Genomic DNA, 16,612 nt, shown 5'->3' on the forward strand with positions numbered 1-16,612 from the left:
AAATAAATTACCTGAGCATTCTCCGCACCCTGGTTGAATTTATTGTATAATGACTTCAGTGTAGACTTGTCCTTAACCTGGGCTTCTCTTTTATAGAAAGGAGGAGACGTGCTTACACGAGCAGTCCTAGAATAAAACTGTAAAAAAAAAAAAAAAAAAAAATGACTACAAGCTATTTAGTTGTACTGTACCACAGTGATTTAAAATGTACCACAGTGATTTAAAATGGACTACAGTCAGTATAGATATTTATTTAGGATCAGGTATCGCTCTGGATCACAGTACTGGTTGCTTGGTGTCCTGCTCCAGAGTGCGCTGCAGAAGGTGCAGTTTGGTGTTCAAGTCTTTTCTCAGGCTCTCCCATCTCTTTCGTCTCTGTCCCAGTTCAGCCTGCCTCTCAGTGTCCAGTTCTGGACTGGGTACCTCACAAACACTGTAGATAAATCAGTTCCCGTGGAAAAAAAAATTATGTAAGCAATTGCTTACAGTAAATGTAACAGTAAAAAGTACTTGATGCTTTGTAAGTGTTCCATCAGAAAATGGCCTGTTAACTTTATAATTTTTAAAATTACATTTTGGTATATAAGGGTTTTCAGATTTAACAAGCAAACATTAAAACAAGTGTCACAATGATTATATTATTAAAACCAATATTACGTATGAGAATGATAAGCTCATTGACCTGGCCCTGCTGGGTGAAGCCTGCTGGTTAAGGATCTCTTCTCCACGGCTAGCCACAGATTTCAGCAGCTTCTTCTGCTCAGCCAATTGCTCCTCAAGTTCCTTATTCCACAGAACAAGATATATAACGATTAGATGATTTCTTTTCAACTCGTAATAATATTAGCAAGCTGTACTGAGATGTAATTCAATTTAAATGTAAAACTACCTTTTTAAAAAAAACACAAAAATAAATCTAATTATTGCTAAAGTCCTAATAATGAGAAAGGCCATCATAACAGAACATCATAACAGTAATTGTACCCGTTGTCTCTGCAGGGTATCCTGTTGGTGCTGGCTCCGTGTGGAGTGGGCATGTGCCAGCCAGTCCTGCACATTAGGACTCTGAGAGAGACTGGACTCTGACTCACTGTCCGATTGCTCCTGTAGTGACCCCTGAAAAAAAAAAAAAAAAAACCTATAGCATAAAAATCTACAATGTTACCATTATTAGTTTAAGAAGAATAAATGATTGTTCAATAGTGCAAAAAAATAAAAAAGCAAAAGGAAAGATTTAGACCTTAAGACAAGATTTACATTAATTTGGAATAATAGGATTTCAGTGTCAGAAAATTTTATTAAAAATATTAAATTGAACTAAAAGGAAAATCATAAAATGCTACACAGTACTCATTTCTGAGTATGTGATTTTAAGTATATCGGCAGGTAAAACTTACTTCCTTGTCCATTCACCAATAATCAATAATCAAATGATATTACTACATTCATTACAATCAATATCTTATATTTAACTGTATGAGAAATCATACACCAGGACGCTGTACATTTTAACTACTCCAAGGGCTTCAGTAAACATAGACAACATGCATTGAATTCCAACATGCAATTGAATGCCAGGTGCTAATAACTTTAATTGCCTATATGCAAATTTGTTTAGGGAACTTTCAAAGAGTTAAATGATTACCTGGAGATTTATCTGTTTGTCTTGTAGCATACGCTGCAGCTCCACCAAGCTGCCTTTTAAAGCACGTAGTCTCCTGGCTAGCTGCTCAGCTTCATCCCTCGTCTCTGGCCGACCCTCCAGCAGAAGAGCTTCACTGTGCAAAGAGAGCTCAGAGAGAGCAAGCACCTTCTCTTCAATCTCCAGCAGCATGTTCTGCAACAGCAGCAAAAAAGATGCCAACTCAAACATGATCCTGCCCTCTAATCTCCAATAATCTGAAGTGTGAACTCCTCATTCCCGAATGTCATCCTACTGTAGATTCCTGTCTGCTTGGGGACAGAACATTATTTTTAACCTCCCCAAATGCCATTCTTTCATTACAGAATCAACAGTGTTGTCCAACTGAGTATCTGTTTGTAACCTTCAACCACTCACTACACCCTAGGTGTCTCTCACCCCCTCATCTACCCACTGAATGTTATCTTGCTGTAGGAATATGAAGCTTGGGTTGGCCAACTTTCAAGGCAGCGACAAAGACGGCACGGGAAGCTACTAATCACCTGAAAGCTGCTTGAGGCATCAGTGACAGTTACACTGAGACATATGCATAATCTGCTTTACAGCTGCTTAGGTCTTTTAATACTAGTGTTTACCTACTACTGTACTTTCTTAAACCACAATAGCACGACTGCAGCATTGGAGTGCATGTAATGAAGGTGTATGTCCATAAACCTGACTGTAATGAGTGTCGTAATGTGGGAAGTAGATAATGCTCTAACCTGGCAGTCTGAGAGCTCCACGTTCATGTCTAAATCCTGAGGGGTGGAGCTTAGCATGCTGCGTGCACTCAGCAACCATTGGTCGAGATCATCCACCTGGCTTAGATAGAGCTGTAAGGCCTCCTCCTGCTGCTGCTTCTCAAGACGGTCACTCAAACGCTCCTAAAGCAAAAACAGACACACTAATCACACACTCAGGACCAAGAATATTATTAAATATAGCACAGTTGCGCAGAGGTTGGCTTATTACAGTATATTACAGAAAGCAAATAGTGATAGTAATGAGATGAAAAAGGAAACAAACTAACTATGGTCAGGAAATAAATGTATACCTCCAGAAGCTGCTGTTTTCCAGAGGCTTTCATCTGTATGGTGGCCATACGATCAGATAACACAGTGAGAGTGGATTGCATAGCTAGCTGTTCAGCTGTGTCAGCGTCTACAGTCTCAAACGTCAGATCTTCAGCAAAGTTTGATTGCAGCTCATCTATGTCATCCTGAAGCCTGGTAATGTCTCCCATTAGATTCTAAAAGTCATACCAAAAATGTACCACACTGATTAGGTGAACACGTCACAGGTATTACAGGATCAACAGTTTTTAGGTTGTTTTTTTTTTGTTGCAATTTTTGCCAAATTTTTTTTACTCCATAATCTTTTGGTATTGTTCTCATCTCTACCTGATGCAGGACTATCTGCCTGCCTGGGCTTAGGTCATGCAAAGGAGGCTCATTCAGGCTGGTCTCAATGGTCTCCATTTTCAGGGAAATGGACTGCAAAGAGCCTTGGTATCGCTGTTGTCTCTCCAGAGCCTCATAAAGTGTCTTCTGCTTTTCACTGATCTGTATTATTGATAAGGAGTAAATTCAAATGTCCAAAGCCTCAGTATACTATATCAATTATTTGATCTCATGCATAACTTACCACATTTTTCAGTGTCTCCCATGAACGCTGAAGGTCATCAAGCTTAGCCACAGAATCAAGGGTCGGATCATACAGCTCCTGTACAGGAGCTCTGACGAGAGTAGCTCGGACTGAGGACAACTAAATGCCAGAGAAACCAAGAGCCATAAATAAATTAGCAAATACTAGCTCTATTAAATGCAGTGTTATATACTTAAAATCAAACAAATATATTGTAATCAGACAACCATGTTAAGTGATGCCTCAGAATTAGTAATAGGGGACTGGGGACGGCAGAGGGGAGTGGAAATCTCGCTGTTAGTGCCTTCTTCACCAGACTCTTCAGTGACGGGAGACAGGTGGGTGTGACTGTGACCAGGTGTTATCTGATACCACCAAGGACAAAGATGATTAGAGAAGGAAGAAGACAAACATCAAAAGTTCTATTTATTCTCTGCAGAGTATATGTTTCCCACAGTATAAGTTGAGGCAAAAGGAACAACCATAAGCATAGAAAGATGTGAGTGTCATTACCTCTCTGTCAAAATCCTGTGCATCCTCAGCCAGGCCCTCTGCATCTCTTACAGTCAGCAGCATGGTGGCATGCTTGGCTTTCACTGTTAACATTTTACACTTAGAGTTTAGCGATGCAATCTGTTCCTGGTATCCTTTGATTTTCTGGGCCAGCTCCTGTTTAGCAAATAGGAAAAAAAATGTGCTTAATCAGAGTACGAATTGTGTCTTGCATTTTTGCTTGTTGAGCCATAGGCTGACCTCATGGTGACGTATCTGGCTCTGTAGCTCCTGGATATTGCTGGTGGGAACAGGTCGGTCTTGAATTACCCTGTGAGCATCTTCAATTAGTCCCTGCAAATGTTGTACTTCTTGCTCATACTGCTCATACTGAACCACAGCCTCCTGAAAGAGGAAGATGTGAAATGAATTAATAATAATGTCGTTATGCCAAGATCTTTGCCTGATCTTATGCAAAATATTCAGAATAATCAGAATCAGAACATAATTAAATCATTTAAAAGAAAAATTTAAGCTTCTTTTTGTAATATATAAATAATAATAATAAGTATATCCTACAAAATGTACAAAAACACGCAAAAGCCTGCTAGGTCACCAGTGTAGGTAATACAAAGAATATGCCCATGCATATTTAATATACACTATTATTATAATTATGCTTTCCTTGTTTTTTTCCAAAAGTCTAAACTTAAACTTATTAACATTTGGTGTTCATAAATTTCCTCTGCATTGCTTCATACCTGTAGAATGTTGCACTGTTGGATGGCAGTGTGCTGCAGCTGGCTGGCTTCCTGCTGCAGGTTAAGAGCTGTACGACAGATACACAGGCTGTTTACCACCTCCTCTGGCATGCGAAGTGCACTCTGACAGGCCTGCACTGCATCCACCTGCTGCTTAAAGCTCTCCATGTCTGACAACAAATGCTAGAAAAGAATACCAAGCATTAGCATATATACGCACAACCCCTAATCTTTCAACACATGTGTATTCAGTAACTTTTCTGTCCTGCTTTCAGCTTTAATTTTGTCATGTAGGGTGGGGTCCACCCAAAAGGGTGGCAATCCATCGCAGGGCACACACACACACTCACACATTTATTCACACATTTTGGGAATGCCAATAAGCCTAATCTGCATGTCTTTGGATTGTGGGAGGAAACCGGAGTACCAGAAAGGAAACCCACCAAGCACTTGGAGATCATGCAATGAGGAAGAGTTACAGTAGAACAACCAAAATCACATTTTCTGTAGCATAATATTATATCATTAAACCTCAAGGCCTTGAAACCAAAGTTTAAAGAGGAATATATACCAAAAGAAGTCCAACAGTTTCAGCTAATTTAAACTTTAAAAAATAAAAAAATAATAATGATAATGGCTGTCATAGTTACACATACAACTATACATAAACATATGCTGTACACGCCCAGCTCTACATAATCATATACTAAGAAATTTACATGGTTTTAATTGCATGGTTTAAAAACAATGCTTAATAAGATTTGATTCATTTTTTCATGCCTTGATAGCAGGGTTACCCTTACAGCTTCAATGCTTTTTAGGGGGTGTTTGATTATCTGAAGTGCCAAGTTAATTGAAATTAAACTTAACTGGGAGAATTATTACCTGTCTCTGAGTCAGCTGTTCTTTGAGACTCAGGCGGGCGAGTTCAGGAGAAGTAAGGGTTGCCTGGACCTGCTCCAGAGCCATATGCAAGGCTTTTACCTCACTCTCAAACTTTTCCATGTCCTAATGAACAGAATTTAACAGATGTTGATGCATCTAGCACAAATGAAATGTAATTTCCATTATAATATACTATGTGAATACTGTCAAATCCAGAATTACTTACACCCTTGGTTAAAATGTTGTTATAAAAATTTAATTACTGAAATAAAGTTATCACAAGAAAATAAAACCCTCTACCAAAAATATTCATTGAAAATTTCATTTCTATATGATAAGAACCCATCTTTACAAAGCGTACAAATAATTACCAAGCTGCCTATAAATGGGCAAATGTTACAGAACTGTATAATTGTAACAGGAAACCAGAAATTCAGGTCACTACAGTATACCATAGCAGCTTCCTGTAGACTCTGCAACCGTGACTTGATAGCCTGCTCCAGTTCCTCTGTGTGGCGACTCAGCTCAGCCATCTGCTGGCCCATGGACTCTACCTGCAGACACTCAGACAGCACTTCCACCTTCTCCTGCATAGCTTCCAGATCACCATGGAGCTCCTTCGATTCATGCAACACAGACTACCACACCAGAGATAATGGATCATTCAACTACTGTTTAACAATTATCCTTAAATAAAAACATTTCATGTATAATTGCATGCTACGTTTGTGATGTAGTGTACCTGGTACATTCTGATCTGCTCCTGCAAGTCAGAGGAAGAATTCCAGATGATATTGGTCTTAACCAAGCTGCGAGCACGCTCTGTCCATTTCACTATAAACTCAAGCATCTCATTGTACTCATCTAGATGTGCGTCAGCCTGATGAACAGAGATGCAAAAATAAGGAATAATCTATTAAGACTCAATTATTGTATATGAAGAATGATACAGAAATGGGTAATTATTTTACTTCTACTTCGCTGTGGCAACCCCTGAAAGGGAACAGCCGAAAGACAAAGAAGAAGAAGAAGAAGAAGAAGAAGGAAAGAAAAAAAAAATCTTTGGCGGGGATAACCCTTAGTACATTCAGGTTTGCAGCTGACTTCTTTTGTTGCCACATAATGTTGATAATAATAACAATAACATTACCTCCAGAGGTTAATACAGTGTCAACTTTTTTGTTGGCCAGACCGTGTACATACAGTAGTTTTACTGACTAATATATAATTATTTCATGCAGTTTACTCCTGTACAAAGGAGAATGCAACTACCTTCTTTAGCCAGACTGTTCTGTACTCTGCTAAACGAAGAGTGTGATGGTGGATCTCTCCTAATTTAGCAATGCTATCGCTTAGTTGCTTGGACAGAAGTGGGTGACGCCGACCAAGGTCTTGTACAGCAACAATCAGTTCAGCAAGTGTTCTGCCACAGCATTCTAGTTCAGTGCAGAAACCCTATATAAAGTTTTGAGAAAACAAAAAAAAGAGTAATACATGACAACAATGCTTAACCAGATTAGTGCCAGGAACAAAGACAGGGAAACCCATTAAAACCTACTTGGGTTTCTTCTTTGGCTTGATCAATATCGGTGGCCTTTTCTTTAAGTGCTGTAGAAATACTTTTTAATTTCTCAGAAATGTCTTTGATCCTGGAATTGAATTCCTCTTTGATAACTCTAGTCTTCTGAATGTCTCTTTCCTTGGCTTGAACCTTAAACAATAATGTGAAACAGTTAAAACTTACACCATGGTAGAATAAATGACAAGAACAACATCCTCTTATTATAGTGAAAAATACTTGACACTTTTTATGTACCTGATCTTCAATAGAGCCTAGAGCCAAAGCAACTTCTGCTAACTGCATGGAGATCTCTGAAGGCAGTATAGTGAACAAGTCCAGGTATTTGCTCTGCTGTTGCTCTGCAATTTTATCCACATTCTGACGATGGGCTATTAGTTCTGCATGCATGGCCTAAGTAAAAAAAAAAAAAAAGATTTCAATCCATACATGTTTTTCATTTAAGCCGTTAAATAGAACAATTATTATAATGTGTCTCCAAAAATGTGCAATGTGAAATCTGTGCCTGATGTGTCACCTCTAGCTCCTGTGTGAGAATGTCCATATCGGGAGTGGGATTGAGCAAGAGCTCTCTAGAATCCTGAATCCAGCTTTTTACCAAGCTTAGCCCTCTTTCTACTTCCTCTCTATCTTTCAGTTCCTGCTGGGCATGTGCTTTATCTGTTTTGGACTTCTTTAAGAGACTGGAAGAGAGGAAAACCACATGAAGTAAAGTAACTTTCAAATGCCCACAAACATAAGTGCTAAATCAAATGGTTAAACAACCACCTCTCCAACTGATCCTGCACGGCTTTGATCTCCTTCAGACTAGGCAGCTGGTCAAGATCCGTTGTTGGCACTGAGACTTCCACATCATGCAACAGGCTGAGGGCATACTGCCGCAGGAGTGTGAGAGACGACAATTCCCGCTCCAGGTCCTGAGTGACCAGCTCGTGTTGCTCTTGATAGGACTGAAGTGTGGCTTTAGAGGCTTTTTCAACAGAACATTCAGGGAGATGACTCTTTATCTCTTCTACTACAGCCTTTACTTTGTTAATCTGAAATAGTAAACATTACACCTCAATGTAATTTGCAATTTGTAACAACACGAGAAATGCAGTATGACTCAATACATACTGTATACAGTAATACAGGATTAGTTTTTTTTTTTTGCATATAAATGATCACCTTCTCTCTGAAAGTTCTCCACTCGTGAGCTGTGTCCTCCAGCACCCTCTCTTGACCTCGTGCCATGCTTCGGAGTCTAGTCCAACGCTGCCATACTGTGGTCATAGAGCGGCTAATGGTGGCTTTGCTGGTATCACTGCCAACCAGCTCTAACTGAGATGCTTGTTCCTCTAGACCTGTCAGCTTCTCCTGAAATCCATTCACCATGGACACCAGTGACTGTAGAACAGAAAAGATAGACTTGTTAATTGCAGATTACATACAAATCAATCATTTGTATTTGTATTTAGGTTTACAAGTTCTATCTACCTTATGACTTTTGAGTTTCTCTTCTGCTTCCTGAATAGTTGCTGCCTTGGCTGTAGAGAACTCAGTCAGCTTCTTCTCTGCCTCATTCATGAGATCAATCACGGTCTGCCGGGTCTCTTGGTAAGATTTCCATTGCTCCACACAGCTGTCAATAGCATATAAAATAACCAATAATTAACGTACATGGACATCATGTCTTACACACCTAATAAGCAGAGAGAGATAATTCACACTATGTTTAATTTAATGTCTGCCACCCAAAATAAAATATGTAAGAAGTACACAACAATATTTTCGCTTTCAAAGCTAAAGCATGACAAGCGCTGTACTTGATATCAGAGAAAAAAATAGTGTACAGTAACTAATACTCAGTCACTAACCAAGCAAAAAGCATTTGTTTGAATTTACCTGTTCAAAACATCCTGATGACACTGAAGCTGGTCTCTGACCTCTACACCTCTTTGTTGAGCAGACTCCACACTCACTCGTAGCTGTTCTTTTGCTGTGTGATTCACTAGATTCTCCAGCTGGGGTGGGAGCTCTTCAAGCTCCTGCAACACACTGAGGAAGTCCTGCTCAGTTGCCATGATATCCTCTTGCTGTCGTAGACACTCTTCATAGTTCTCTACATCCACTCCCAGACTTGCCTGCTGCAAAAATCCGACAGCATCTTCAAGCCACTCACATGCTGCTTGCATACGTGAATGGTACTTTTGACACAAAGCGAGAGCTTGTTCAAGAGTAATCTGAAAAACAAGATTTTTTTTAAATATGCAAAAAGCACTTTAAATGCAATGTAGGGCAAAAAGGTATAACAGTATGGCAAATAAATAATGAAAAATAAATAAGTAAAAAAAATAATGAAATAAGTATGGCATGGTTAACACTGCATTTGGCAGTTGTAACAATTTAAATGATCTCGGACTTACCTGTTTTGAGCTAAGAGCTTCTTGAACATCAACTTCCAATTTTGCCATTTCTTGAATACTGGAATCCACATGGGCTGGAACAAGTTCATTAGCACTGGTGTACTTCTGTTTTTCCCTAGTGCTCAATGCAGCCACAATCCTGAGTCGGGACTGCACCTCCTCATGCATGATCTGTTGCTTTCTGATCTCTTCCTGAACCTTTTCCACCTTTACATCCACAACAACAGCACATCCCAGCTCATCTCTGACCTGCTGCAGCCAAGTCAAAGTCCGCTTTACCTCAGTCTCAAAGTCTTTACTCTGCACAAATCTGTTCTCACACTCCACTATCAACTCCCCAACAGCTGACTGCAGAGAGTGAAGTTCCTCCTGCCAGGATATCACCCGCTGCTTAGAAGCCTCATGGGCAGCTGGGTCCATGTGAGAGGCCAGGTTTCCCATCTGCTCCATGAGCCGGGATAGGTGAGAGCTGGCTCCTTGAAGACTGGCGGCTAGGGAATGATAATTTTTCAGTCTCTCTTCAGCTGATTGGGTTTCAGCATTGACTTTGACAAGTTGTTCTTTTGTGGCTTTCAACTCAGAATCAACCTGCATGGCCATGGCTTGATGGTCTTCAAATGACTCTAAAGTATCATCAAGGTGTTCTACTTTCTGTTCTATTAGCCTCTTCAGACCATTATACAGGCTGACCAGTTGAGTCATTTCCTCAGGCTGCCATGGCTGACCAGTGCTGCGAAAACCCTCTTTTTTCTGGTTAAGCTCACTAACAGCCTGGCCAAGATTTGTCAACTCTTCAAGTAGTGCTTTATAATCATGCTGCAAACAGATGACCTGCTCCGTCTGCAAACCAACAGGCTGAGTACCAAGGTTATGGAACTGTTCCTCAAGCTCTTTCAATGCTTTGTGTGTCACATCAATAAAGGAGGAATACTCCTGACGTGCAAGAATGGCTTGCTGTATTTTCTCCTGTTTTTCTTTTGCTAATGCTAAGATGTTGTTGTATTGTTGTGGAAGACCATTAAGTTTCTCATCTAAGTAACAGTGGTCAACCTCATTGAGGGTAGGCAATATGTCTTGGCCTGCTCGTTGGACAATGAGAAGGAGATTTTCATATTCTGCTGCTTGATCCAATATTTGTTGGTATTTTGTTAGTTGTGCTTTTAGTTCTGCATCTCCATTCATTAGGTTTATTTCAGGAAATGTCACAATATCTGCTTGTTTCAACCACTGGCATGTCTTCTCCAGATCTGCTTTGAAGTATTTTCTAGTTACCAATACTTTCTCTAGTTCCTGAAGTCTTTGATTACACTTTTGCAAAGCTACCTCAAAACTGTTCTGCAATTCTTGTAGCTTGGTTAGCATCTCAGCCTTCTCATCCTCAGTGGCATCTTTCATTAGATCTCTTCCTTGGGACCATAAGGAAGTAAGCTCACTCTGGTAAGCTCTCAGGCTGCTCTGAATGTTCCTGCAGGTTCTTACCTGCTTAGTCAAGTCATCTGGTAAAAGGGCTATGTAATCATCGGAATGTGCTTTTTTCTCATTTTGCTGAACCCAGGTGATTGCACGGTTTACTGCAAGCAGGAACTGCGTCCTTTCTGTGAAAGCCTTACTGAGGTTTTTTCTTCTCTGAGCCACTTTAATACTCAGTGCTTCTACTTCAGCCTGGGTTTCTGAGATGAGCTGCTGTAATCGCTGTCTTTCATTCAAGCCTAGGTGTGCTAAAACCCTGTCTGCATCGCTCATGGCTTGGGCCAGCAGTAGCTGCTTTGCTTCAAGCTCACTGCACATACTAAGGTGATCAAACAGGAAGCTCTGGGCCACCTCTGGCGGCGGGCTCATTTTCATAGCCTCGGATAAAGCAGGCTTCTGCTCCTCAGCCCACTCTCTTGCCTCTTTGAGTCGAGATTCAACCTGAGTCATATCCTCAAGTGTTATGATAGAGTCCTGAACCTTTCTTTCAATGAGACTCTCTAGATAGGACCATCGCTGCTCAAAGTGGCTGATCTGTTCTTTTACCAGCTCCTTATCATCTAGGTTTAAGTAATACATCACTTTCTGTTTCTGGTCTTTAAGATCTTCAAGTATGCTCTTCTTGTCTTTGAGGACAACAGAGAGTTTCCGGAGAGCCTCTAGATGTTCAGATGAGCTCTCTGCTTCAGTTCTAAAACATCAATGGAAAATATAATGTACTTTAATTTGTTTAATACAGAACATCATTGAACAACCACAGTTTTAAATGATACATTAAAGGCTTACCGTGCTAGGTTGTCCCACTCCTTGGAAACCTGCTCAAAAAGACCTTCCAAAGCACTGATGCAGTCATGGTACTCTCTTGTCCTTAGCAGATCCTCTTCCCTTTGGGCTTGAAGCTTATTGGCCTCATGACATAGCTCCAGCCATGCATGACTCAGGCGGTTAAGTTCAGTGTGTTCTGGAGAAGCCTTGCCTTCTGTAAGCTTACTCACATGCTCTGTCATCTTAGTCAGTGTGCTTTGCCTGCTGTGCAGCTGCTCACCAAATTCCTTTACAAAATATGCATGATAATAAATAAATTCAGAATTGACAATATCAAAAGTAACAGAAGTATTGCTGTTACTTACTTTGGCTTGATCCAACATGTTCTGAGCAATCTTGGGCTCCAGTTCAGCAGGTCTTCTGGAGAGACTATGCAGTTGCTGTTCCAAATCCTGGAATAATGTAGAGAGCTCCTGCTTCTGTTCCTTAATTTCCCTCCAGCTGTCTGACAGCTGCTGAGCTTTGGTTATCCTTTCTTCAAACTATTACATTGCAATAAGAGATAGCAGTAGCAACTTTAGATAATTATAGAAGTTGATTAGATCGAGTAACAAAACATTTAAATCAAGTAAGTTACCAAACTCACCATTGTTTTGATCTGCTGGATCTTAGTAGCCGTGGCTCTTACTGCTTCATCAGATAAGTCACACACTGAGCAAACCAGATCAAGATAGGTGCTGGCCTGCTCCTGCAGAGCCCTTAAGTGCTTCACCTGCAAACAATAGCATAAGAATTAACTTAAGTGTAGTTAAGAAAATCTAAGTCTTTAGGAAAAGAGCAGTCTGGTCTGAACAGTCTGTTTGGTCTTTCACTAACCTGTTTTAGTGCCTCCTGAAGTCCAAAGGGGGTAGGTGAATCTAGTTGCAATTCCTCTTGGACAGTTGAGAGCCAAGTCTCACACTGTTGCAGGGTGTCCTGGTGACTAACATGCTTCTGTAGCTCCCGGTCAAGACTCTGATACACCTGATGTGGCACAGGCTCGGTTTTAGAGAAAGGTGCATATAGTTGGAATACTTATTTGCTTACGTATTTGAAATTTCCTCTGGGATCAATAAAAAATCTATTTATCTATTTATTTAGAATAGCATACTATGTGAGAAAGTGCATGCTTATATTATAAACATGCACTTTCTCACACAGTATGAACCTCTAAATAGATAGATAGACAGAGATACTAACCCGTTGTGCTGTGCTGCAGATAGCTGAATAGCTGTCTTTGGTTCCTTGTTGGTTTGCCTGAATCTGTTGGTTGAGCTTGGCCTGGACTTGCTCTGAACAATGACTAACAAGACTATCTCCTTTCTCCTTTAAACTTGTCAAACACTCTTCAAAGCTAGCTATCTCCTCCATTATTGCCTAGGAAAAAATATATATATATATATTTACCATTACTGGAGTAATTCTGTACGCAACAAATTAAAAAAAATTGCAGCAGAATAAAACACATACCAATAGTCTAGTTTGCCATAATTTATCTCACTATGGTTTACGGTGGAACCTTAGATTGTGAGTAACGCGGTTTGCGAGTGTTCCGCAAGACTAGCAAAGATTTTTAATAAATTTTGACTTCAAAAACGAGCAAGTCTCGGTTTACGAGTACCAAGTATCATGTAGCACGCATGCGCTTCTTGTTTTGATCACCTGATCACAACTGAGGCAATTGTTTTTTTCTTTCTTGCGCTGCAGAATTGTGGGTAATCGTCTCCCCTGCTCGGTCTTAGTGCCTGAGTCTCACTGGTATAATCAACATCTGTGCATGCGGGTACTGTTTACTATAACACTGTGACGACTTGTGTGCGCATGTAAAACATATTTTATTTTGTATATGTAAGCGCGTACAGTGCACGTCTACACACACACGTGTGTGCGTGCCTGTAAAGCAAAAGAAAGTCTCATTAGAGAGGTTAAAGATCCATTTTCTCTCTCTGTTTCAGCCTGTCGTTATGTGTGTGTGCACGCGTAATTTGACACCGTGCCCCTTCACATACACACTCTCGCCTTTACACCCCCCCACCCCCTCTCAACTTCACGTACATACACACACACACTCTCTGCTCTCAGAAACACTGCTTTGTCGCGATTCTATTCAAAGGTAAAGTGCAGGTTCATTTGTTTGTTTGTTTTACTTTACAGCAGTGATTCTGTTAGTATGCGCTTACACGAGTGTCATTAGCGATGTTTCTTGCTAATTTTCCAACAAAACAGTCTTTCCGTTAATGTGTGTGTGTTTGTGTTAAATTCAAATAAGAGAAGGGAAATGTTTACTGTGTAAGATGAGAAGGGGGAGACAGGAGGGGCTGATTCCTCCTCTCCTCTTACTTTGAATTCATACACAAACACACACACACACACAATGCCTGCGTGCATAAACGGAAACACTTTTTTTGTCTGGATTTATTTTTAACTTTTTTTAAAGGTGAAGTGCGGATTAATTTGTTTTATTTTTACTTTATATTTTGTATTAATTATTTGTATGTATTTATTTTTTTGGGCTGTGGAACGAATAATTTGAGATTTCATTACTTCTTATGGAAAAAATTAAATTTACGAGCCTACTCCCGGAACAAATTATGCTTGTAATCCAAGGTTCCACTTTTATTATGCCATTTTTTAAATCTTCAGCCAGATTTAAATTTTAAAATAAAACAAATGAAATATATTTAAATAGACTAATACACTGCTTGGCACAAAATGGTCAAACTATTGGGCTGCATCAAACAAGAAAACATTTCTAGGACTTTTGAAGAAACCATCAACACATTATTAAAACCTGGAAGGATTGTGCTGAACTGTTCATTTTCTTGAAGAAATGTGGTCAGAAAAAAATCATGAATGGACATCACTTAAACACTTAGCAAAGTTGCATGGTTTAAAAAGTCAAACAAATATATGATCATATATAATGCACTGTATGTTATGAGAACTCACAGGATTAAGAATAAACAGCATGGTTTAGATGAGGAAAAACCATTAGCAAGGGAGCATAAAGAGTGGACTTTGGAACAATGGAAAAAGGTAATGTGGTCTGATAAAGTCAGATTGACCGTCACCAGAGTGATGGGTGCATCAGAGTGCAAAGGGAAGTACATAAAGTGATGAAGTGATGCACCCATGACATCATAAAAACTGGCCACTGTACAAGTATCTGGAGGCAGTGTTATGATCTGGGGTTGCTTCAGCTGGCCAGGTCTAGGCTCAGCAACATTTAAAAAAAAAAAAAAGAAACAAACAGCGGTTCTGGGAGCATGAGGAATCATTTTCACATATAAACTGGCCACCACATTGTGTGCTGTAATCAAAGCTAATGTGGATTGAATGAAATCTTGAGTGTGTGACATGTAGTATACTATTTAAGTACAGCATATACTATAATTGACATCAAACTTAAGCTGAGGGTTATAACTAATATCTTTGTACAATACATATTTTCCAGTATTTAGTCTATCACAAAAAACATACTTTGTGTCGTGCCAGCTGCTGTGTGGCCATCTCTAGATTGCCACTTTGCATAGAATCAGAGGTAACCAATCTACTGGACATCTGTAGTAGCCATTTCTCAACTTCCTGTAGTTCACTGTTGTAGTCTTCATGCTCTTTCACCCCCTCTGTCAGCATCTGCACATGGGCCTAAAACAACACAACACTCACTTAAATTTTTAGCAATTACTTTCTTTTCTTCTATGTTTAACTCAGAACCTCAGAAATCCAAGCCTTCCCAGGGCAATACCTTGGCTTTGTTGCATAGATCTTGATAATCATTTTGCAGCTTGGTCATATTTTCACTGACAGTGGGATCATGGACAATTTCAAGCAGAGCTTCTCCTTTCTCAATGACGGACTTCACAGATGATTCATGAGATTGCATAGTTTGTTGGATTGTCTATTGGTGAAAAAAACACATAATAGGGGCCGTTAAACAAGAATGAGAGTGTCTCATAGACCCAGCTTAGAGGCTGAATGCAAAAAAATAATACAGAGGGTATATAAAGCACAAGCACACTCACTTTGTACTTGGCTAACTGGGCCTTTTTTTGGTAAAGTTCAGCTTTAAGTTCCACAGAGGAGACCAAAAGAGACTTCATCTCATTAAGCCACTGGGTCTGTGCCTTATACTTGTCTAGAAAGTCCTTAGATAGCTGAATACACTTCTCCTGAGCACTGAGCTCAGCCCTGAGAGCTCCCATTAGCCCCTCCAGCTGGGACAGACGACCATTTATTTCCTCTTTCAGTTGCTCTGCCTCTGATTCCTCCAGGAATATCATAGCTCGCTCTGTCTTCTCCCGCACAGTCTTCATGTAAGTATGCCCCAGCTCCATGTCACCCTGCAGAGCCTGAGTCAACAGAATGAGATAATAAAAAATATGTACAGCAAATGGCAGAATATTATTAGCAAGCAAACACAGGATTAAAAAAACCTTGTCTTAAGTTGTACCTCTAGTTTTTTCATTTTCTTCTCCATGGCAACACAATCGATAGCATCAATGCTAACGGCAACACTGCTAAAATTTTTCTGTGCTGTGCTCAGCCAGTCAGAAAAAGTACTGAAGATGCTATAGGCTTCTTCAATGCCAGACACCTCCTCCTTCAGTTGTTTGATTGTCTCCTGTATGAAAATGTAAGAGCCATATGTACTATACAGTATTATATGTGAATGCGTTGAATACATGTAAGCGCATATATCTTACCACCAGGTGCAAAAGCAGGGCATGGTAGCGTGAGGTAAGTTGTGTAGCCCTAGTACTGATACGACTACTAATGTGTGTTTCTTCCAAGACTTGCTGGGCAAGGGTACTTAATCCCTCTATTTCCTCCTGGTACGCCAGGACTTCCTCATGCCATCCCTGCACAACACAATAAAATGTAAACATGT

General features: G+C 40.0%; 1 protein-coding gene across 2 annotated transcripts in view; it reads right to left on the reverse strand.

Moving 5' to 3' along the window:
- Positions 1 to 16,612, reverse strand: part of syne1b (spectrin repeat containing, nuclear envelope 1b) — an 85,371-nt gene that overhangs the window by 21,144 nt on the left and 47,615 nt on the right. For both annotated transcript variants that reach the window (XM_053509722.1, XM_053509720.1), the window contains 35 exons: positions 16,428 to 16,583; positions 16,175 to 16,345; positions 15,747 to 16,073; positions 15,470 to 15,622; positions 15,202 to 15,369; positions 12,922 to 13,098; positions 12,559 to 12,705; positions 12,329 to 12,454; positions 12,048 to 12,224; positions 11,704 to 11,969; positions 9,448 to 11,608; positions 8,927 to 9,264; positions 8,519 to 8,663; positions 8,210 to 8,428; positions 7,811 to 8,079; positions 7,560 to 7,725; positions 7,280 to 7,435; positions 7,022 to 7,174; positions 6,736 to 6,918; positions 6,206 to 6,343; positions 5,916 to 6,101; positions 5,464 to 5,586; positions 4,579 to 4,761; positions 4,079 to 4,222; positions 3,839 to 3,994; positions 3,553 to 3,690; positions 3,326 to 3,445; positions 3,082 to 3,243; positions 2,736 to 2,930; positions 2,404 to 2,565; positions 1,646 to 1,837; positions 985 to 1,116; positions 683 to 783; positions 286 to 433; positions 12 to 137 (listed from right to left, as the gene is read on the reverse strand). In XM_053509722.1, coding sequence (XP_053365697.1) covers positions 12 to 137; positions 286 to 433; positions 683 to 783; positions 985 to 1,116; positions 1,646 to 1,837; positions 2,404 to 2,565; positions 2,736 to 2,930; positions 3,082 to 3,243; positions 3,326 to 3,445; positions 3,553 to 3,690; positions 3,839 to 3,994; positions 4,079 to 4,222; positions 4,579 to 4,761; positions 5,464 to 5,586; positions 5,916 to 6,101; positions 6,206 to 6,343; positions 6,736 to 6,918; positions 7,022 to 7,174; positions 7,280 to 7,435; positions 7,560 to 7,725; positions 7,811 to 8,079; positions 8,210 to 8,428; positions 8,519 to 8,663; positions 8,927 to 9,264; positions 9,448 to 11,608; positions 11,704 to 11,969; positions 12,048 to 12,224; positions 12,329 to 12,454; positions 12,559 to 12,705; positions 12,922 to 13,098; positions 15,202 to 15,369; positions 15,470 to 15,622; positions 15,747 to 16,073; positions 16,175 to 16,345; positions 16,428 to 16,583 — 8,064 coding nt within the window. The remainder of the gene's footprint in view (positions 1 to 11; positions 138 to 285; positions 434 to 682; positions 784 to 984; positions 1,117 to 1,645; positions 1,838 to 2,403; positions 2,566 to 2,735; positions 2,931 to 3,081; positions 3,244 to 3,325; positions 3,446 to 3,552; positions 3,691 to 3,838; positions 3,995 to 4,078; positions 4,223 to 4,578; positions 4,762 to 5,463; positions 5,587 to 5,915; positions 6,102 to 6,205; positions 6,344 to 6,735; positions 6,919 to 7,021; positions 7,175 to 7,279; positions 7,436 to 7,559; positions 7,726 to 7,810; positions 8,080 to 8,209; positions 8,429 to 8,518; positions 8,664 to 8,926; positions 9,265 to 9,447; positions 11,609 to 11,703; positions 11,970 to 12,047; positions 12,225 to 12,328; positions 12,455 to 12,558; positions 12,706 to 12,921; positions 13,099 to 15,201; positions 15,370 to 15,469; positions 15,623 to 15,746; positions 16,074 to 16,174; positions 16,346 to 16,427; positions 16,584 to 16,612) is intronic.

This window comes from Clarias gariepinus, chromosome 13 (assembly GCF_024256425.1).
Source record: "Clarias gariepinus isolate MV-2021 ecotype Netherlands chromosome 13, CGAR_prim_01v2, whole genome shotgun sequence".
NCBI classification, from domain to species: Eukaryota; Metazoa; Chordata; class Actinopteri; order Siluriformes; family Clariidae; genus Clarias; species Clarias gariepinus.